Source organism: Psittacula echo, assembly GCF_963264785.1.
Source record: "Psittacula echo genome assembly, chromosome: 4".
In the NCBI taxonomy this organism is placed as follows: Eukaryota; Metazoa; Chordata; class Aves; order Psittaciformes; family Psittacidae; genus Psittacula; species Psittacula echo.
The window spans coordinates 24211264-24233546 of NC_137738.1; the positions used below are offsets into that span (position 1 = coordinate 24211264).

General features: G+C 43.2%; 1 protein-coding gene across 1 annotated transcript in view; it reads left to right on the forward strand.

Moving 5' to 3' along the window:
• Positions 1-5931: 5931 nt before the first annotated feature.
• SMYD3 (SET and MYND domain containing 3) overlaps positions 5932-22283 on the forward strand; it is a gene marked incomplete at both ends in the record, with an annotated part of 423278 nt that continues 406926 nt past the window's right edge. Inside the window, one exon of the mRNA XM_080614921.1 lies at positions 5932-6095. Coding sequence (XP_080471047.1) covers positions 5932-6095 — 164 coding nt within the window. The remainder of the gene's footprint in view (positions 6096-22283) is intronic.

Genomic DNA, 22283 nt, shown 5'->3' on the forward strand with positions numbered 1-22283 from the left:
CTATAGATGTGACATGCATTCATCTCTGTCTTCCTCTTGTGGTTCCTGCTGCAGGAGAAAAATAGACTTCAAGCAGCCTCAGTTCACCCTGCTAGGTAGGCTGCAGCTATTTGTTTAAGCCGCTGAAAAGCCCTTGTAATGTTGCTATGATGAAACTACTGGAAAGGCTGAGGTTTAATTTTCAGTCTGTCCCTGAGGGTTGCTGGTGTTCTGGTACAGAACATCGTGAAGATTTGGGGCTTGCTTTCTATTTACGTCTCTTCCTATTTCAGATAACGTGGGTTATAAATTGACTGTAACTTGCATTAACAGAAGCGATTCCACCTTTTTTCAATCTCAGTAGATGGTAACTGTTATCTACTGGTCTACAAGAATGCAGTGTCTCTTGGGCTAATTTCTCCCTCCACTGTGAATCAAATACCTTGCTCTTGTTGCAGCAAGATGTGTTACATTGATGTATCAGAAGTATTCAGTGCATAAAATACAGAACCACCGCTGTCTATAAACTTTAACTGTGGTTCTGATAACATTTCAAACATGAACTGAAAAAAAAAATAAATTAGCTGTTATTTTTTTTTTTACTGTTGGAAAACAGTATTTACAGAGCCAATGCAGAGACTCCAAAGGTAATAGCAGGAGTCTGTAAATGGAAGGCAGATTGTGTAACTGGGGACTTGAAATGAGAAGGTTTAATGCTAATGAGAACTGCCATTAAGGCTTAAATGTAAGCAATATATGTGGCCCTGATCACAAATGTGAAATGAGAACAATATCTGGCATTATAAAAATGGTTTTGGTATTGATGGAAGAGATGGGAAAAAAAGAAAACTAGTCATGTATGCAAACAAATACAGGGGAATGAAAATGAGGTAGGTCTATGGATTTGATTAATTGAGGTTATCTGCTCAGTACTTTCCACTGATGCAGGTTTACAGCTTCTGTAGGATAATGCGGAATGCAAATTTTCACTGAAATTTTAAATTCTATATAAAAGCTTCTCATATATTTTTGTTATGGTTTTTAAGCAACCTTGTACTACTTGTGTCCCTTTCGTTTTTACAGCTGCCTTTGCCATATTCTTCAATATGTTGTTGGAAAATTGAGCCAACATATTTTCACTTTGATTTATGTAAGTGCAAAGACACAACTTGCAACTAGGAAAACAGTATATAAATTCAGGTTAATATTAACAGTTTAGTAAACCTCAAAAATGCTACTCAAAGAGAAAACCCTCCAAATTCACTCAAAATTTAAAATGCTAGACCTCTCAGAAGAGAAAATGTTAATGCTAACTTTGAGACCAAAGGGTTTACAGAAACTACTTTTCTGTCATGGGGGTATAGCAGTTTCCCATTTCTGAAAGTGCATTAATTTGTGAGTGACTGTGTGAGATACAGTAATAAAAAGTATTTTGAAATTAGCACCAACATTTGAAATTGTTGCACAATTCAGTTGTTTTCACATAGTTTTCTGTTATGGCACTATTAATATATAAGGTATAAATTACATATAATTTATAAGATATAAAACAGCTGCAAGCTTTTGGACAGGTTTGTTTCTTCCTGTGTTTTCCTGTCTAATCTGTGCTCTTGGATGAAACGAAGATTACAGTGTTCATACAACAAACTTAACAGAAGGTCCACAGCATAGCATATTCCTTTTGATTATTTCCAGTCTGGGTTTTTTTTTCCTCAATTTTTACCTTTTTTTCCCTTTCACGAACGATTTGATTCATAAACCTCTAAAACATGAACACTTGTGCTACATCTATCAAGTAGAACTCAAGTATTGTTCCCACTCTTCAAACACTGTTTCTTAGAGGAGCTGTATGAAAATGGCTTTTGGTATGCATATTAAAGCACCCATATGTGACAGGCTGTGTATTGATTGTAACTTCAGAGGTGCTAAGTCTTTTTGAATGACCCTCATAATGTGCCATCCATCTGCCTGTAAAAGAAAATTATACGGCTGTGATGGCAATTGCCTAAGGTTTTGCTACTTGACTGTGTGAAATTATAGCAAACACAAATACAAACAGAAAAAAACCTTGGTCCTTATAATGCCCAATTAATGAGAAATTTTGCCACTTGGAATTAGAAGATCAGTCAAATTGGATTCCATACTTAGCAGTTCTCTTTTGATCCAGAAGAAGGGTTTGTGATCTTGTACTAATCAACACAGTAGATGATGTGACAAGGGGTTGTTAAGGTGGAATGTGTATATACTGGCTACTAGGCTTGTTCAGCATTGGACATTTCAATAATCACAGCTTAGCCTTGCAGATAATGATAATGTTGATAGAAATATCCACAGAAAACTTGAGAAACTGATTGTGTGGTGTAGTTTAAGATATGTAAGTGTGATAGGGAGAACCTGAGGCTTCCTCAGAAATGTGTTGAATTAATTGTTCTGGCAGGCTAAATGCAATCTATGGGGATGTAGACTGAAAACTTCAATCTAAGCTTTGAAAGCCTTTAATTAGCAAAGCTGTACCTTTCTTCTGCAAACACTGAGAAAATGGAAATAACATGTAACTTTTCCAGAAGGGACAACAAGTCAGTGGGAGATGTTTATTCACTCATGTTGTATGCTTGCTCAACAGGTATTGCATCTTTGGGTGTGCTGTTTAACATGTCACTGCTAGAAACAGACACACTGGCTGTCCCCAGCTGATAGAACACTACAGGAAGCAAGCATACAAAGCCCAAGGGAAATGAGAGGTACTTAAGATACACCAAATGTAACAGTCAGTTACTCATAATGTAAGCAAGACTTTATCACTTGATGTACTTGATACTATTAATAAGACATCAAATAGATAAATAGCTAAGAAATTACACTGATGAACTTCAGAAGCTTCTTTCTGCCATTTGAAAGGAAGTAATGTGTTTGAGGCAGGGAAGACTCAAAGTAGAAAGTTTTTGTAAAGTTTGTAGTAAAAAATCAGTGAGTAAAATCTATGTAACTTTGAGTGAAATTCATTGTGAATTTTTGCTTAAAATGCTTCTGCAGTGAGGTGTTTTTTTTTTTTTTATTTGGGAGTGGGGTTTTTTGTTAATTTCTGGTTTGGTTTTTTTTTTTTTTACATTCTAGATACAATTTTTAACTTTTTTTTTTTTTTAATTTTAATGCACACCAGCACTAAAAGTGAAGAAACAATATCAAGAACTTCCTATGTGTTCATAAAAGATCTGTATGTGCTTACAAGCTTTCAACTAGTTATTTGATCGCTCTTCTGTGCCATTAGCAATACAGATTTTGTACTAATCCAAAATTTAACATTTTGTGTTTTGAGCAACAATTTTCTTCCAGAAAAATTTGGTTTTATGCTGTGTTGGCTGGAATGGGTATTACATTTTTATGACTAAAAAGCAGAATTTTGATTATTTCATTTCTGCAATTCTTTCTATAAACTCATGTTGTAAAACACGCTGTTTTGAGATAGAAGAGCTAAACTTCCACTAAGGTGTCTCATCTACCGGCAGTAAGGAAGTATGACTAATTCAGCAGCATCAGTCACAATTAAGTGCTATTTCCCACTGTTACATGCCTTGACAGCTGTTTCTGTCCAGAATGTGTCATGCATTTCAAATAGCTGTTGGGGAGTCTAATCTGTCTAGGTCGGTGGATGACTTGGTCATATAAAAACCCCATACTGATAACAAGGATTATTAATTCAACTAAATAAAGTTAAGGGATAAATGATGACTTATTTGTATATATATAGCCATAACGTCATTATTCTTTTCAGAAAAATGAGACTGACATTTCCAAACATCTGAGTTGAGTGTTCTGTTGATTGCCACTGCTCGAAGACTGTGTTGAATGGTCCTTCTAGGCAGACCAGTCTATAAACTGCAGATATACAGAATTTGCTTTCTAGGCTCTTCTTACAGCTGTTGAAATGTCCAACACAGCACCAACGAAAATGTCTACGCTGCGTTTAAAAGCTTATCTGTACTTGAAAAGCCTCTACTATTACAATTATGTTGTCATATCAATTGTAATGCAATGTCAACCAAAACTTGTTCTTAGGCCTCCATGGCTTATTTATCTGTACAACTTATGCCAAGCTGATGAAAGCCCCTTTCTTCAGGTACTCATACTTGGGGTTTTGCTAGAGTAGCTGTGCTCTCTAAGGTTGTGGTTTTGTGTGTGTGTGAATTTGACTGTTGTTCCCTCAGAAAAGTCTTTGTGAGATTTTGTTGTGTTGTGGGAAATGTGAGTGAGAAAATCTGACCTGAATAACTGAGAAAAGAATGAAAGCATCAACTGATATTGTATATTGATATTAGCTCTTCCCTGAGTGCCCTTTTTGTAGTTCATGTGTAAGACTTCTAACTTCATGCCTTTTGTGTATGGTTTGACCATTCATCTCTTAAGCTTATTCACTCGAGACAGACATTAACTTCCATTATTACTGGGTTTCTTTCTGCTACAGGTTTTGGGCAATGCCTTTTTAGAAACTCAATAAAACAGCATAGACAGGGAAACAGAGAAAATTAAAAAAGGTGAAGGAGTAAAGCATACAAGCCAAATACAGAAGTTGTTTACTGTTTTAATAACAGTTAAGGATGATTCTTGAGTATCTCACAATATATCTGTAACTGAACGCCTTTTAAAAAATTGTTAGGAGAACTAAAGGTAAGCATATGTGTGTGCATGATTTAACTGCCAGTCAGATTGCTGCTAGTTCTTTTGAAAATTAATTACATCACTGCAGCTTTTAAGTGAATGTCAAAATACACGTTTCGGTGGGAATCCTGTGGCTTGATGTACCTTGGTTCTTCCCAACAGCAGTATTTTGGATATGCATATTGCCGTTTCTGGTTACCCTGTTGCAACTTGGATGGAAACAGTTGCAGACTGAAATAATCATTACTGAGGCAACAAAACCGAGTATGTTTTAGAAATGAAAAGCTGTTTTGCAGAACTGTTAAGCCTGTCTCTCAAGTCTTTGACAGGACTACTCAATGCTCATTTCCGAAAGACAAGCCCTAACTCCCTCTGTAGGCGTAATAAGGAAAACCGGGCTAAGTCTATCTACATTTCAGCGTATTTAGCCTGCACCATGCCTGTCATCTCATAAATGAATGAAAACTACACAGACCCATACTGCAAGCACTTTTCTCGTGGGCTTTGAGCATCACCATTTCAGAGGGGTTCTCTTAGTTAATCAGGGGCTCTCTGGTATCCTGAAGCCCCTTGGAGGACATGGCACTGGTCTAGGACTAAAGAGGGCCATCCATCTCTGCGAACTGCAGGCCCTAGGAAGTTCACTTCATTGCATAGAGCTGTGGGTATGCAACCTTCAGTTATTCTCATGCCACTTTATTTTCATATGTAGTTTTTATTTCTCACTTTGGCGTCAGTGTTGAGTCTGTATTGATAAGTAACTGAAGCAGTAATGGTGCTGGACAGGGCTGATATGGCACCTGCTTCAAGTGTCTCCTGAGGCTCAAGTGGGGTGGCTGTGCAGCCCAGGAGGTTGCCACAGTGAGGTGCCAGGAGGGTTCCAATCTCACCTTCAAGATTTCTGTTAGGTATTTCTCACTGCCTAATTTCCTCTAAAAACAAACAAATCAACACAAAAAGTTACAAAGTAACTGAAAAACTCCAACATACTCCCTATTTGTAACTTGCCTTAGAAACATTAATACTTTGCTTAGCATCACAGGCGGATGTGTTAACGAAGGGCATTATTAACCCGGCTTCAAGCAAAGCGCTGCTCTCTGCGCCGCGGCCTTCTCCGTGCATGCGGGAAACCAGGTCCCAGAGCACGGAAACCGCCGCCCGACCCCCAACAAGAAGGGCAGCCGCCACCAGCCCGCGCCCGCAGTTAAGATGGCGGCGGCTGCGTCACGTCACGGGGGAAGCGGCGGGCGGGGCGGCTGCACGCGTCTTTCTGCCTGTGGCCGCGCGGGCGGGAGGATGGAGCCGGCGGTGCTGGAGCGGTTCCCCAGCCCTGGCAAGGGCAGTGGCCTCCGCGCCCGGCGGCGGGTGCGCCCCGGCGAGCTGCTCTACCGCGCCGAGCCCTTCGCCTATGTCGTCACTAAGGAACAGCTGGGCAGCGTGTGTGAGCACTGCCTCCGCAGGTACCGGCGTGCGCGGGAACGCAGCAGCCGCCTCTCCCGACGGCCCCTCCTGGCCAGCACCTCCTCTTCCGCTGAGGCGGGGCAGCGCCGAGGCGCCTGCATGGGGTCGCACAGGGGCGGGGAGCAGCTTTGGAAGTGGCGCGGTGACGGGTTGGTGGGTGCCTCTCCCTGCCGCGCTTTCCAGCCAGGACTCTTTTACAGGGTTTTCCAACGGGGAGTTTTTCCCGGGCGCGGGAAGTTGGGCGGAAGTTGCCTGGAATAGCTGCGTCCTGTGGGCGGGAGGGCGGTCCGAGTCGTTAGGGCAGGAGGTGGCTCGGTGGCACTTTCTCGCGTCGCCAGCCTCCACTAGGAGCCCTTCCTCAGTCCGGCGGGGCTGGGAGCGGCAGAACGCTGCTATGAGCTTGTCGCTTCGGGAGGCCAAAGGCCGGCGGCGGGGTTCGCTGAGGAGCCGTGGTGAGCGCTGTGCGACAGTCGCCGCCCGGCTCAGAACCACCGATGGTGGTGAGGGTGACGTTCTCGTGCGCTGTAGCCCTGCAAGGAAGCCATCACAGTATGTTAGAGATTGGAAGAGACCTCAAAAGATCATCTAGTCCAATCCCCCTGCCGGAGCAGGAACACCTAAATAAGGTTACACAGGAATGTGTCCAGGTGGGTTTTGAATGTCTCCAGAGAAGGAGACTCCACAACCTCCCTGGGCAGCCTGTTCTAGTGTTCTGTCACCCTCACTGAGAAGAAGTTTCTTCTCAAGTTTAAGTCGAACCTCTTGTGTTCCAGTTTGTGCCCATTACCCCGTGTCCTATCACTGTTTGCCACTGAGAAGAGCCTGGCTCCATCCTCGTGACACTCCCCCTTTATATATTTATATACACTAATAAGGTCACCCCTGCAGTCTCCTCCAAACTATAGAGACCCAGCTCCCTCAGCCTTTCCTCATAAGGGAGATGCTCCACTCCCTTAATCATCTTAGATGCCCTGCGCTGGACTCTCCAGCAGGTCCCTGTCCTTCTTGAACTGAGGGGCCCAGAACTGGACACAATATTCCAGATGCGGTCTCACCAGGGCAGAGTAGAGGGGAAGGAGAACCTCTCTTGACCTACTGACCATCCCCCTTCTAATACACCCCAGGATGCCATTGGCCTTCTTGGCCACAAGGGCACAGTGTTGGCTCATGGTCATCCTGCCATCCACTAGGACCCCCAGGTCCCTCTCCCCTACACTACTCTCTAACAGGTCGTTCCCCAACCTATCCTGGAACCTGGGGTTGTTCCTACCCAGATGTAACACTCTACACTTTCCCTTGTTATATTTCATCAAGTTTCTCCCTGCCCAACTCTCCAGCCTGTCCAGGTCTCGCTGGATGGCAGCACAGCCTTCTGGCGTGTCAGCCATTCCTCCCAGCTTAGTGTCATCAGCAAACTTGCTGACAGTACACTCAATTCCCTCATCTAAATCATTGATGAATATATTAAATAATACTGGTCCCAGTACTGACCCTTGAGGCACCCCACTAGATACAGGCCTCCAACTAGACTCCGCCCCATAGACTACAACTCTCTGGCTTCTGTCCTTCAGCCAGTTCGCGGTCCACCTCACTACCTGATCATTCAGACCACACTTCCTCAGTTTAGCTATGAGGATGCTGTGGGAGACTGTGTCAAATGCTTTGCTGAAGTCAAGGTAGACCACATCCACCGCTCTGCCATCATCCATCCACAATGTTATTTCCTCATAAAAGGCTATGAGGTTGGTCAAGCATGACTTCCCCTTGGTAAAGCCATGTTGACTGCCCCTCATAACCCTCTTATCCTTGACATGCCTTGAGATGGCATCAAGGATAAGGTGTTCCATCACTTTCCCAGGGATGGAGGTGAGGCTGACCAGTCTATAGTTACCCGGGTCCTCCTTCTTGCCCTTTTTGAAGACTGGAGTGACATTTGCTTTCCTCCAGTCCTCAGGCACCTCTCCCGTTTCCCAAGACTTGGCAAAGATGATGGAGAGCGGTCTAGCAATGACTTCTGCCAGTTCCCTCAGCACCCGCGGGTGCATCCCATCTGGACCCATGGATTTATGGATGTCCAGATTGCTCAGCTGGTCCCTAACCCATTCCTCATCGACTAAGGCAAACTGCTCCAGTGACCTGACTTCATCTGAGGTCTCAGGAGTACAGGGCTCTTCAGGACTGCCTCCGGCAGAGTAGACTGAGACAAAGAAGGCATTCAATAACTCTGCCATCTCAATATCTTCTGTCACCAGGGCACCCATCCCGTTCACCAGTGGGCCTACCTTGCCTCTGGTGTTAGTTTTATCAGCTATGTATTTGAAAAAGCTCTTTCTGCTGTCCTTGACCCCTCTTGCCAGATTTAATTCTAAGGAGGCCTTAGCCATCCTAGCTGCCTTCCTACATCCTCTAGCAGCAGCCTTATATTCCTCCCAAGTGGCCAGCCCCTCCTTCCATGACCTGTAAACTCTCCTCTTCCACTTGAGCATACCCAGCAGTTCCTTATTTAGCCACCCAGGTCTCTCGGCCCTCTTCCTTGACTTCCTACGTGTCGGGATGCTCTGCTCTTGACCTCGGAATAAGCAATTCTTGAATGCCAACCAACTATCTTGGGCCCCTTTACCTTCAAGCAGCCTTGTCCATGGGATTTCCCCTAGCAATTGCTTGAAAAGGCCAAAGTTTGCCCTGCTGAAGTCCAGGGTTGCAATTCTACTTGCTATTCTACTGGTCCTACCATACAAGATCCTGAATTCCACCATCTCGTGGTCGCTGCAACCAAGGCAGCCCTCAACCTTTACTGCTTCAACTAGACCCTCCTTGTTAGTGAGGATGAGATCCAGCAGCGCTCCTCTCCTGGTTGGCTCATCCACCATTTGCATGAGGAAGTTATCATCCATACAGTGGAGGAACCTCCTGGACTGTGGCTGGGTTGCTGAGTAGTCCTTCCAGCAAACATCAGGGAAGTTAAAATCCCCCACGACGACCAGGGCCTGTGACTGTGAGGCCGCTCTCAGGTGCCTGTAGAAGGCCTCGTCAACTTCCTCACCCTGATCTGGTGGCCTGTAACAGACACCCACAACAGTATCACCCCCTGCCAGCCTGCCCCTTAATTCTCACCCATAGACTCTCAACTCGCTCGTCCCCTGTCCCTGGACAGAACTCAGTACATTGCAGCTGCTCTCGCACATAAAGAGCAACCCCACCACCCCGCCTGGCTGGCCTGTCTTTCCTGAAAAGGACATAGCCCTCCATGAGTATATTCCAGTCATGTGAGCTGTCCCACCACGTCTCTGTAATTGCCACCAGATCATAATCTCCTGATTTAACACAGGTCTCCAACTCCTCCTGCTTATTTCCCATGCTGCACGCATTGGTGTATAGGCATTTCAAGGAGGGAGCTGAGCTCACCGATTCCACCCTAGGATTACAGGAGGCCTCCTCGTCTTCATCAATCCTAGAGTGCTGCCCCACTGGGGCAAGCCCAGTTACAACCCCATCCCCCTTCAAATCTAGTTTAAAGCTCTCCAAATGAGCCCTGCTAATTCATGCCCCAGCATCCTTTTGCCTCTGTGAGATAAACCTTTCTCATGTGCCATTGTCCGGACTGGAGCCTTAAAAAAACAGCTATTATCAAAGAACCCAAAGCCCTGCCTGAAGCACCAGTCTCGTAGCCAATTGTTTATGGACTGAATTTTCCCATTCAGTCCCACATCATCACCGGAAGATGGAAGAACTGAGGAGAAGATCACTTGAGCCCCAGACTCTTTCACCATCCGCCCCAAGGCCCTGTAGTCTTTCTTCATCCCCCTCAGACTGCAGGAAGCAGCTTCCCCCCCACCTGTCTGGAAGACCAGCAGCAGGTAGTAGTCTGTCGGGCGCACCAGGCTGGGGAGCACCTTGGTGATATCCCTGATCCGGGCTCCAGGCAGACTATACACTTCCCTATGATGAGGGTGAACTCTGCATATCGGGCCCTCTGTTCCTCTCAGAAGGGAATCGCCTACAACAAGGACCTTTCTTTCTTTCTTATCAGAGGCAGTCTTGAGGTGCGAAGTCGACCGCCTTTTCCTATGTGACCTTGTAGTCTGGCCTTGCATCACATCCTCACCTACCTCTCCATCAAGATCCAGGGCCTCAAACCTATTACGGAGGGGCACCTGGGGAAGCAGGGCAGGAAGGGAGGAGGGTTGCCCACGACTCCAAACTGGAACTTGTTTCCAGCCCTCATCGTCTTTTTGGTCCCTTACCTCTGCGCGACAGCTACAGGGCAGGGGCTGTCTCAGGCCATCCCCCTCTGTCTGAGAGGGCAGGGGGTCCATCCCCTTTTGGGGGGTATCTCCCTGGAACCGTTCCTGCTGGCATGCCAGGGAGTTACTCCACCAGTCGATCTCCCCTTCACACTCCCTGATGGTCCTCAGCGTCTCGACCTCCTCCTTAAGTTCTGCCACCAAGCTAAGCAGATCTTCTACCTGCTCACACCTCACACAGGTGGAATGCTGGCCTCCCTCCCTCGGCAGCAGCAGGCTCTGGCACTCCCTGCAGCCAGAGACCTGGACAGCCACAGTTTGGGACGGGATCTCTGTCTGAGTTGCTACAGTCTCCTTACTGCAAGCTCTCCTTCTGGAGGCGACCATATTGGTCAGCAGTCTGGGACACCAGCAACAGGGTTCGCAACACGACCTGCTTGTTCCTCCCTGCGCCCGGTGGCCAGGGACCGCTGCCCTCCCAAAGGCTCTTTCAAGGCAAGGGGCAGGGGTGCGGTCGCCGTTACCGCGGGAACGCCCCCTGCCACGTCAGCCGCTCTCTCGCAAGGGCTGCTGGGGCTTCGGGGATCGGGAGACGTCGGGAATCGCGATGTCTCTGTGCTATCCCCTCTGATTTTCCTGATCTCTGCTGAACCTCGTGGTCGCTGAAGCGTGCCGGCTCCGGCTCTAGCTGTGCTAGCTCCGATCAGCTGACTGACTGCTGGGATCGAGTTTCAGCCGCTTTTAAATCCATCTGACTAGAGTGTGATGCCGTACCATGGGCAGCCACCGAGGCGACGACAGGACAGGCGTTCGGCACCAGTCGTCATGGAACAGTGTGAGGTGATTCAGTTTCCTGTCACCTGCGCCAGTTTATGCAGTGCAAGGAGGGCGTGGCTTGGAGACATGCGTGGAGTGTATGCGGCCGGCCTTGCCGCAGGTCTTGACAAGTGGAAACTGACTGACCCACAGTACCTGTCTGTGTTTGCTTAAACCGAAGCTGGTTTATACCAGTTTTTCATTGAGACAGATTATGATAAACCTGTAAGAGATCTATATATTAATACCTGAAACATATTGGTAGGTGATCCAAAACCATATATAATTACTAAGACACAGACCTAGAAAACAGAGACAATTCAATACAGCTAGCCTTTATTTACTGTTTTTGAAAGTATTTGATACTTTGTTTTATTAAAACTTTATTTTTTTCCCTTGATTTCCTCACTGGGCATCTCAGCTTCTGTTTAAATAAATGATAGTATGAGCCTCATTTTCCCAGAGAAAAGTATGACTGTTGCATATTACCTCAGCATACAAAAACCTCAAATAAAACCCAACAAACCCCACACAACACCACCCCCCCACCCCCAAAAACATAGGCAAAAAAAAAAAAGCCAAACCGACCGCAAAACAAAACCAAAAAAGATTTTTAGGTAATACATCTGAAGTGTTGCTTGTGACATAAGAGTCCTTCAGAGTGGTAACTGCCCGTAACTTTTTAACTTCAAGGTGTGAGATGCTGCAGGCTTCAGAAGGCAGCCTGTGTGCAACAGGTGGAATGAAAATGAATTGTGTCTGGATGTAGGAGTGTAACCAGGGCAGTGTTTGCTGGGAGAAATAGTGGTGTTACCAACTGATGTATCATGAAAGGCTGTGCCTGTGTGAAAGTGTCTTTGTTACTAAATAGTGATATATATTAAATAAAAAAAAGTTACATAAGGAAGTTAAAAATAATTTTCCACCAATCGGGCTTCCACTGCGAGATGTACTGTGGCTAGACAGAGTTTATAGATGAAAACTGTGCAAGCTGACTTTTCCCTTACTCAGTTAGTTAAAGGCAGTGGCCTCTTACTCAATGGACTTTGTTAAATTACCAAATGGTACATATATATTAGTAAATGATACATAGGTCACTCTTAATGCATGGAAATTAGAAAAATGGTGAAGTATGCTGAAATGGGATGTGGAATCAAACTGTTTCAGGAATCTGGTTTTCATTTAATACGCAGTGTGATCTTTGTTCAAAGCCAGGCATCAGCAAAACCATTAATTCTCATTTCCAGGACTACAGATAGCAGTCATGTTGTCTACTACTGTTCCTGTTTTTTACTCTGATCTTTAGGTGGCAGTACAGTAACACACAAAAAAAGGTCTTGTGCTTGACATTGATTTAGTGTTTTAACAATCTTCTTATATATAACATCAATGCTTGAGGCTTTGTACTGTGAAGTGTAATTTTATACTTACTTTTGTCTCCCAGTGTTGTTGGATGCAGCTTTTGGCTGGGTGAGAAGTGCTGGGTGAGCCAGAAGATGCGTAATGATGTGCAGAATATGAGATCATTTCTGGACTGCCTGCTGAGAGGCAGCATGGTATCACCAGGAGTTGGGTTCACAGATTTGCTAAAGTGCTGCCTTACTCTATGATCTTGGATGAGTCCTTGCAGTGAGGGTCTGAGGCACCCAAGCAGGGTAGGGATGGCTGTTGGGGGCAGAGTTTGCTGCTCTGATTCAGAGAGGAAAGCTCAGCTAGTGCAGTAGTTCTGCTTAGTCTTATCTCAGTTGAAGTGAATAGTATTGCAGTTTTCAAATACTGAAAAGTTTAGATATACATAATACATATATGTAATCCTGTATTTTCTAAAGAATATGTTCATATGATTTTTTTATAGAAGATGGGGCTAAAATATTCTGCTGTAACTGGTTTAATACAATGCCATAGCTGTTTTGAATTATATTCCATTAGCAATTAAAAAAACACCAAACAACTGGCCTGAGATAGGATACCTAGTAAAGATTTGCTTTGAAATAGAAATTTTGGTAAAGAAGAAAAGTGTTTGTGGACCGTGTTTGTTTCTATGGAAGCTGTGTCTTAAGAGAACGTGACATTGTGTTGCATGATGGTATGTTCTCTGCAACAAGGTACCCAGTCTGCTATAGAATAGGAGTCAAAATGAGGGTGAAAATCAGTCACACCTTTGGTGTTTGTTTGATTTTCACAAAACATTTATGTGATGAGTTGTATTTACAAGAATTCACTGCAAGAAAACTTAAGCCCTGGTTGATGCTTGGAAACAAGCAAAACAAACTTTATAGAGTCTGTGTCACAGAGAGAGAAGGAAGAAGAGGCAATGCTAGCCTATTTCCAAATGCCTTTAAAGAAGAGACACTTAAGAAAAGTAAATATTTGAAGGTAGGTAATTTTATAGAAATCTGTAACATTTCTATACAGACTATGAAATAGAAGACATGTTATTTGTTTCAGTTAGGTCAGAGGTTCAGACTTGGGTAATGGGATAACAGGAAGTATGAATGTGTTTTTCTGTGACTCCAAGTTTTGTGAACATACCTTAGAGAGAGGGAAAGCATCTAAGTTAGCACTCTTGGAAAGGTAGCCATGGCAGCAGACACTACTGCAGTATCACAGTATCACAGTATCACAGTATGTTAGAGATTGGAAGGGACCTCAAAAGATCATCTAGTCCAATCCCCCTGCCAGAGCAGGAACACCTAGATAAGGTTACACAGGAATGTGTCCAGGCGGGTTTTGAATGTCTCCAGAGAAGGAGACTCCACAACCCCCCTGGGCAGCCTGTTCCAGTGTTCTGTCACCCTCACTGAGAAGAAGTTTCTTCTCAAGTTTAAGTGGAACCTCTTGTGTTCCAGTTTATACCCATTACCCCGTGTCCTATCATTGTTTGCCATTGAGAAGAGCCTGGCTCCATCCTCATGACACTCCCCCTTTATATATTTATATACACTAATAAGGTCCCCCTGCAGTCTCCTCTTCTCCAAACTATAGAGACCCAGCTCCCTCAGCCTTTCCTCATAAGGGAGATGCTCCACTCCCTTAATCATCTTAGTTGCCCTGCGCTGGACTCTCTCCAGCAGGTCCCTGTCCTTCTTGAACTGAGGGGCCCAGAACTGGACACAATATTCCAGGTGCGGTCTCACCAGGGCAGAGTAGAGGGGAAGGAGAACCTCTCTTGACCTACTGACCACCCCCCTTCTAATACACCCCAGGATGCCATTGGCCTTCTTGGCCACAAGGGCACAGTGTTGGCTCATGGTCATCCTGCCATCCACTAGGACCCTCAGGTCCCTCTCCCCTACACTACTCTCTAACAGGTCGTTCCCCAACCTATCCTGGAACCTGGGGTTGTTCCTGCCCAGATGCAGGACTCTACACTTTCCCTTGTTATATTTCATCAAGTTTCTCCCTGCCCAACTCTCCAGCCTGTCCAGGTCCCGCTGGATGGCAGCACAGCCTTCTGGCGTGTCAGCCACTCCTCCCAGCTTAGTGTCATCAGCAAACTTGCTGACAGTACACTCAATTCCCTCATCTAAATCATTGATGAATATATTAAATAATACTGGTCCCAATACTGACCCTTGAGGCACTCCACTAGATACAGGCCTCCAACTGGACTCCGCCCCATAGACTACAACTCTCTGGCTTCTGTCCTTCAGCCAGTTCACAGTCCACCTCACTACCTGATCATCCAGACCACACTTCCTCAATTTAGCTATGAGGATGCTGTGGGAGACTGTGTCAAATGCTTTGCTGAAGTCAAGGTAGACCACGTCCACCGCTCTGCCATCATCCATCCACAATGTTATTTCCTCATAAAAGGCTATGAGGAAAAAATAAAAATGGTGCCCCGTGTGAGGAACGAACTCACGATCTTCAGATTATGAGACTGAAAATACTGGGAAATATAACCAAGAATTTGGTAGATAGTTGGGTAGTTACAGAGTGCTAAACACAGGCCAGCAAGAGTATGATCTTTGCTCTACCTCACTTGGCTTAATAATAGCCAAATGGACACACCTTTATGTTCAGTACTGTATCTTCAGCATAGACTCTTAAATTAGCTGCTGGTTTATATTGCTGTTATTAATAATAACAGTAATTTATTGTCATAATCATGAAGGTTGGCATATCATTGTTAGAGTATGGAGTGTCTAGGTTAATGGTATTCTGACGGTACAAAAATACCACTAAGTTAAAACCAGGGTGTGGAATATTTTGAGTAGAGAGAAGCACAGGGTGTGATTCAGAAAGCAAGTAATGAAGGGGGTGGTTGTGATTGCATGATCGTTTGTAGCACTGTGACCCTGGCTTGGACTAGTGCAGCTCTGCCTGACCACAGCTAGCTCTCAACCCTCCAAATGTACCTCTTTCACGCTGTAATTGGGAAGTCAAGAGACGAGAGGAGCTCATTATTTTGGCTCTGTAGCAGTGGGGATTTCTCCATGAAGGCTCGATTATTTGCCAACAAACCTATGATGCTTCCTTAAGGTCCAAAGAGTCTCTGCTAGCACAGTGCCTGAATTCAGCTGCTTCCAGCTGTGCTGGGTGATTAGGTGGTGGTTGCTAATGGATGCTCGCCCTTTATGTGGATAGAAGTTTAACATATATGAGACTTCCAGTAATGCATGGGGCTATAAAATCCACACTGTCTCCTCATTTCTCTCTGAAAAATACTTCTGTTGCTGATTAATATAGACAAAGCTTTAAAACTGTGCTAGTTCTTGAAAACATACTGTTTTTTTGCTCTAGGTGTTCCTGATATACTTGTATTTTAATATAATGGTTTGGGTTGGAAGGGGCCTTAAAGATCATCTGGTTCCAACCCCCCTGCCATGGGCAGGGATACCTTCCACTAGACCAGGTTGCTTGAGACCCATCCAGTCTGGCCTTGAACAGTTCCAGGGATGAAGCAGCCACAGCTTCTCTGGGCAACCTGTGCCAGTGCTTCACCAACCTCACAATAAAGAATTTCTTCCTAATGTCTATTCTAAATCTACCCTCTGTGGGCCTAAAGCCATTTTGTTCTACATTTATACTGAAATGTGGAAAACTATGATACCTTCTTTGATGGTTAACTTCCATCAGTTCTTATCAAATGAAGATTGAGATGGATTATAGTTATAATTTTTAGATATAAAATGATATGAACATTTTATAGTTTGTTTATATAAAAAGTGCTTGCTTTTTATTTGCTTGTTTGGTAGACTATTGTATTTTCATGCTTGTTAATAGACTGGAATAACAAGGTTTTTAAAACTCCTTAGACTTCTACAAAAAAATAATTCTGAAACTTTCCACATAAATAAAGTTGGTCCTTATGACATTGGAGACTGTGTCGATAAGGAACAGGTAAATTTCTGTGCTTCCCAGGAAGGATAATCCTGGAAATTATATGCTATAATTTGATGTAGCATTTCTGACTAATCAGCAGTGCTATTGCAGGTGCTGTGGTCTCTTGATGTATCTGATTTTGTGTGAGGTAAGGGCAAAGCATGTGAAAAAAACTGTACATGAGAATGAACTATACAAAGTATAAGACTTTCAGGTTCCAAGTAGATGTGTGAGAATGCTTCCTAACTGCACACCACCACCACCACCAGAAATGTTTCTGTACCTGAATGACTAATAGCCTAAAAAACCTAGCTTTATCCCAAGAAGATACTCTCCCTCCCCCCATCTTTTTGCTGTGATAGTGAAGGTTGAAGCAACCTTACAAAGAGCAGGATAGAAATACTTTTTTCTGTCTTTGTGCCAGCTGGAGTCCTAGTTGAAGTGACTTCCAGGCTGCTGTCCTATGCTGCCAGGGGAATCTTATGCAAGAAAGAGTGAAGAGAATAGTTCATTGGCTGTGCTTTCCTGCAATATCTCCTCAAGTGAAGGCCTTGAACATTCTTGTCTGGAGAAGTAAAGCCTGTATTAGAAGTTGGAGTCCATCTCCTTTTTGCTCAGGGTCAAATTGAAGGTGGGAAAGGAGGAAGCTCTGGTATTCAGAATGGCATTCATAAGTTGTTCTGGCCTGCCCATTGATCTGGTTTGCCTTCCTCACAGCACCCGTTAGATTGGTCATGAGTTTCCTGTGTTGCTGTTAGGAATATCTCTTGGTAGGTGTTTTCCTGCAATATTTCTTTCTCTTTGTTTTGTAATGTAATTCAGGTTCTATTTGCTGAAAACTTTCTCTCTTCTTTCCATTGCACAGTATTTTGGTCCTTGCTCCATGCCTTCTTACTGCCTTGGATGCTCTGGGCTTGCTTTAGGCAAGGTGTGGGTCCTTTCCCATCTCCTTCTTCCCTTCCTCCCCTGCCTTGCAGTCTCGAGGCTGCTGCTAATGCTTTGTGCTGCCAACTTGGATTTGCCCCTGTTAAAACCAGAAGAAATAGAAAAGGGAGAGGCATGTTAAAAATAGATTCTCCCAGGTGAAGTGTTTATTGCTGTGCTGTCATTTATGGAAAATGAAAATTTAAGTTTAGTCTCTACGGTCTCACCATGTTGTGATTTTTGTGTTTACAATTTTCATGCTTATACTGCTCTGTATCTTGAAAGGTATTAGATAAAAATTGTTGTCAAGCTGTGACTGACAATGTCAGTTGCAGGCATCTTGTAAATTCTTCTGAATTTAGGCTTTACTGTATCTGCAGTCCACACCTGATATTATATTTGTCTTCTGCATTGTGCGGTCCATAATATTAATGCTTTAAAATATTAATATGTTCTGCATGAATGTTCTTTGCTTGTGGTAAATGATACAGCCATGAAAATAAGTCTGTGAATTGGATTATCTTTAGTATGCATTTTCTTAGGGTGAATTGTAATTGTGTAAGCCCAAATTAAAATTAGCGCTAGAAGGGAAAACATAAGTTATTAAAATATGGGTAACTTCTAGCTAATGTAATATGTAACGGCATAATTAGTTTCAGATATTTCTAAAAAAAGTTTTTAATCTTGTGCAAGTTGCTGAAAGTTTTACACAGGGTTAGGGAATTTATTGTTTAAATTCTTTAAGAACTATTAATGGTACCTTGTCGATAGGCATTGGAATTCATTAATTGTTAGTGGTTGCTTCCAGCATGGCTGTACTTCAAAGGCACTATATGCTTTGGCTGTATCGCGTATAGGATGATGGTGTTTTCCTGTGGAGAATCTAGTTTTCTTCAGAACTAGTTACAACAGCTGTTTTGAATGATTCAAAATTATATAGATAAGGCTTATACAATTTTTAGCATGCCTCTTCACCTCACTTATTTGTGTTTTGAGGTGGGGGGTATGGATATGCATGACAACCTCCCTGATCTGCTGGCTAGGAGCTGCTGAAAGGGCAGGTATTCTTACTGCCCCTCAGAGTCCTTGCTCTCCTTCCTGCATGCTCCTTCTGCTTCTCATTTGCAGCTTTGCTGCTTATCTGACGTATGATATACTAAATCAGTTTGTATGATAAGTGTATCAGAGAGATAAACTGGCAAAACCCATCCTTTACCAGTATATAAAAATCTTTAAGTGCTCTTGAATCAAATTACTGCTGGGGTGAGAAAGGAGCTGAAGTTGCCATTGAAGGGCTGTCAAGGTCAGACAATCAGGGTTATGCCTTCTGCTAGTAGCTAGCTTTTAGTCTGCTGTAGCTAAAAATGCAACCTTAAAAAGAGCAGTTGTGGGGAACTGAAAAAGGGTAGATTTAGATTAGATGTTAGGAAGTAATGCATTACCTTATGGGTGATGAGACACTGAACAGGTTGCCCAAAGCTGTGGATGCCCCATCCCTGGAATTGTTTAAAACCAGGTTGGATGGGGCTATCAGCAGCCTGGTGTAGTGGAATACTGCTCCTTCATTGGGGAAGGCTTGCCCAGGCATTCATGTAGGGTTTGTGTGCTGCCTGCACAATCAGGTTTCTTCATTCGAAAGAAAAAAGCCAGCAAGTGTATTGAGGACTTGTTAGACAGCTGTGATTAGGAGTAGTTGTGATATAGAAGTGCAGAACAACAGATCATCATTGAGAAAGAAGAGGGGGTAAAACCACTCATCAACTATAAGCCCTTCCTTACAATTTAAATGAATATGGCTCATTATTACACTGTAATTCAAATGGCTCATTCAACCTCTAAGAGAGTGTGCTTGTGAGCTAAAAAGGCGATTTTTGTGGTGGTGGCAATTCTTGGTAGTGGGAAGGGTCATGGTAGAATAGGGGGAGAGAAATTGCCTTCAAAGAGGAGAGATTCATCTCAGGAAATATTGAGCATGAAATAAACTGTATGTTTCCTGTGTAAAATCTTGGTTCGGTATATTTCATGCTTTTCAAAGGCCAGAAACTTGGTTTTGTTTGTCAAGAAAAGCTTGGAGGGAGCTTCCCTTAAATAAGGGTTCAAGCTGGAGTGCTGTCCTGTTTGGTTTGGTTTTGTTTGTAGTACTACTTTTTCCCTGATTAGAAAAACTATAGCTCTTTGTCTTGCTATGGCCTGGCTGCTATTTTCCATCATAGAAATAGAGCTTGCATCTCCTTCTGAGGTAGGTGCTGTACTGAAGAACACTTGCACATGTATAAAAGTATATATCACAAATTTTACCTCTTCCATTTCTATGCAACTTTTCCATATGTAAAGAGTAAATTCAAGTACTACTTTGCAAATGATTGTGCTAGGAATCTTTACTGAATATTGTATGGGTTGAGAAAGGGTTGTGCAAGTGCTCTACAGTTCAATTTCCTCTGAAAAAAATGTTTTTTTTTGTTGGTTTTTTTTTTTTTTTTTGATCAGTCTTTGGATCCAGATATTCAGAGCATTATGGGAGTATTGATGTGGGTCTTTACTGTGTGTAGCTCACTTTGATTTCTATGATGCATTGACTGCAAGCCCTCTAGCTGTTGAAAGTATCTTGGTCCAGATTTCTGAGGAAGCAAAACTAGACTAAAGATTAAAAAGAAAAGTTGAAGTGGCACAGAAAGCCACTTCAGAGCTTTAGGTTCATAAGTGTCTATGTTTTAGCAAATGAGACTGGCTCCTCAGCTATTTACATATTTTATCCACTTGTCATATTAAAACTGTCTTACTAGTTGTACTGCGGTGCAGCAGATGGAGTAGCTGTGAAAACAATTTCTTAAAATACTATATGAAACTCAACATGTGATGATAGATTTATCTGAAGTTTTTGCCCCAGGACAAAGAGAAGCTATGCAGTAATCCACACAAGATATATATGGCATCAAGTGTAGAACAGTCATAGCAATTAAATGTATTTTATCTTTACTAAAATCTATTACAGAATTATGTAATTTTTTTGTAAAGACTGGTTGGTTGTTTTGGTGTGGGGTTTTTTGGGGGGGGGTTGGGTGAGTGTTTTTTTGTTTTTTTTTTTTTTCAAAATAAGCACAGAATAGTATCTCTTACTCTAAGAATGTCCCTTTCTGTGTCTGAGACAGGAAATGAATTATGTTGAGGAGCACTAAGAGTGACAGGTCAGGCATAATAATAGCAGGAGAGTTATAAAGGCTCTTGGTTAGCAATCCAGTTATTGAAACAAGTTCATCTTTACACTTCTAATAGATACCTTGTATTTTATTAGACACACATTCGGTCTGTATATTGCTCATATATGGGTTTTGCTGCAACTTTCTTGCTTTGGCAGTCTTTTTGATTGAATTATACTGTTTTATGTGGTTAGTGCCTTATTGTGTGTTCTGTTAAGGCAAAGCTACTTAAAATGGATTTTTAATGAAACTCTGTAAAGAGTGTAGACATGCTGAGCACTGTAAAACATTGCACAACGATCATACCCCTCTAAGGACTTGTGGAAATTTGGAGTGGCATTGTTTTGATGGACTCACCTGTCTGCTGAAAAGTGTGCTGACTGGAGAATCCTATTTTTATGGCCCATGCAATTTGCCAGATCAGAATATTATGGTGCTAAACCATTCAGTGGTTCCTTCTAGCTTCAAAAGTGGTGAAACTTGCTTGTCCTTAGGCCAAGAAAAATGGGTTTGTGTGTTAAAAAAGCAGCTTAACTATTATCATACAAGAACAGAAAATGGGCCAGTGGAATCTGAATTGCAACAGACTAAAGAAAACACTGGTGTGAAAAATTGTTTACCTGAGGTGGGCTGAGGAGACGTAACCTGGAGAGCTGCTCTAAGCAGAAGGGATATTAAATATATTCTGGCAAAAGGTGATTGTAAACAAAAGAATATCTCAGTTTTTTAATGTACTGGTCTTCTATGGGTGATACTGTGATATAATTCCTTACCAAATCAGAGAGAGGTTTTAGCAGATGGAAGCTAATATAATGACATATATATGGTATGAAGGGTTATGAGACATACTTTCTGATTTTTGCATGTATTTATAAAAAAAATCTCAGATTTTGAGAGGTGAGACCTACAGTCCTTATTTCACCACAAGGCTGTGGTCCCTCTGTGTGACTCACGTAAAGAGTTGAAAAGAAGGAAGAGCAAGTGGAAAATACAGGTCTGGGAAGAGATTTGTAATTTCTGCACAAGATTTGAATTTCCTGAGTTTAAAAAGCCTCTCAAGGAGAGGATAAAAGTGTTAAATGAACAGTATTTCTTAATAGAAAAGCTCTCTAAGAACTTGTATGCAAATGGACATGGAGGGAACTGCATTTTTGGCTGGGCAGTGGAGAGTTGTGTCTTTGTATTTGGCCATGAGAGCTGTGGGACAGAAACACCAAAACTAGACATGGAGCTGGGGAGCCTGTGGCTGTTTGCAAGGTGGCATCGGGGTGGTTACACTGCCTGATGGTGGAAGAGCACATAGGTATCATTGTCTGTTCCAATGTACATCAGTATTGCCTGCAACTCTTAATATCCTGTTTCAAAGCTGTTTCTAGCCTTTTACAGTGTTCTTGAGTCTCGGAAGGAAATGAATTATTAAAGGACACATTCTGCCTTTGAACAGGTAGCTCTCATCAATGTTGGTGTTTCGTGTACACAGCCTACAGTGGTGTTTGGCTTTCGGGCGTGGGGGACCTGATGTAGGACTCTGGTCTCTTTGGCTGCATTCTGTGTCTTATTAATCTGCTTTGAGGCAGATGAAATAATTTACAGAATTCCCAAGTGCTTCAGAAAGAGCTATGGACCCCAAATCCTTGTCCATAGAGATTGCCTTGGGAGTTGTGACTTTTGGAGTATG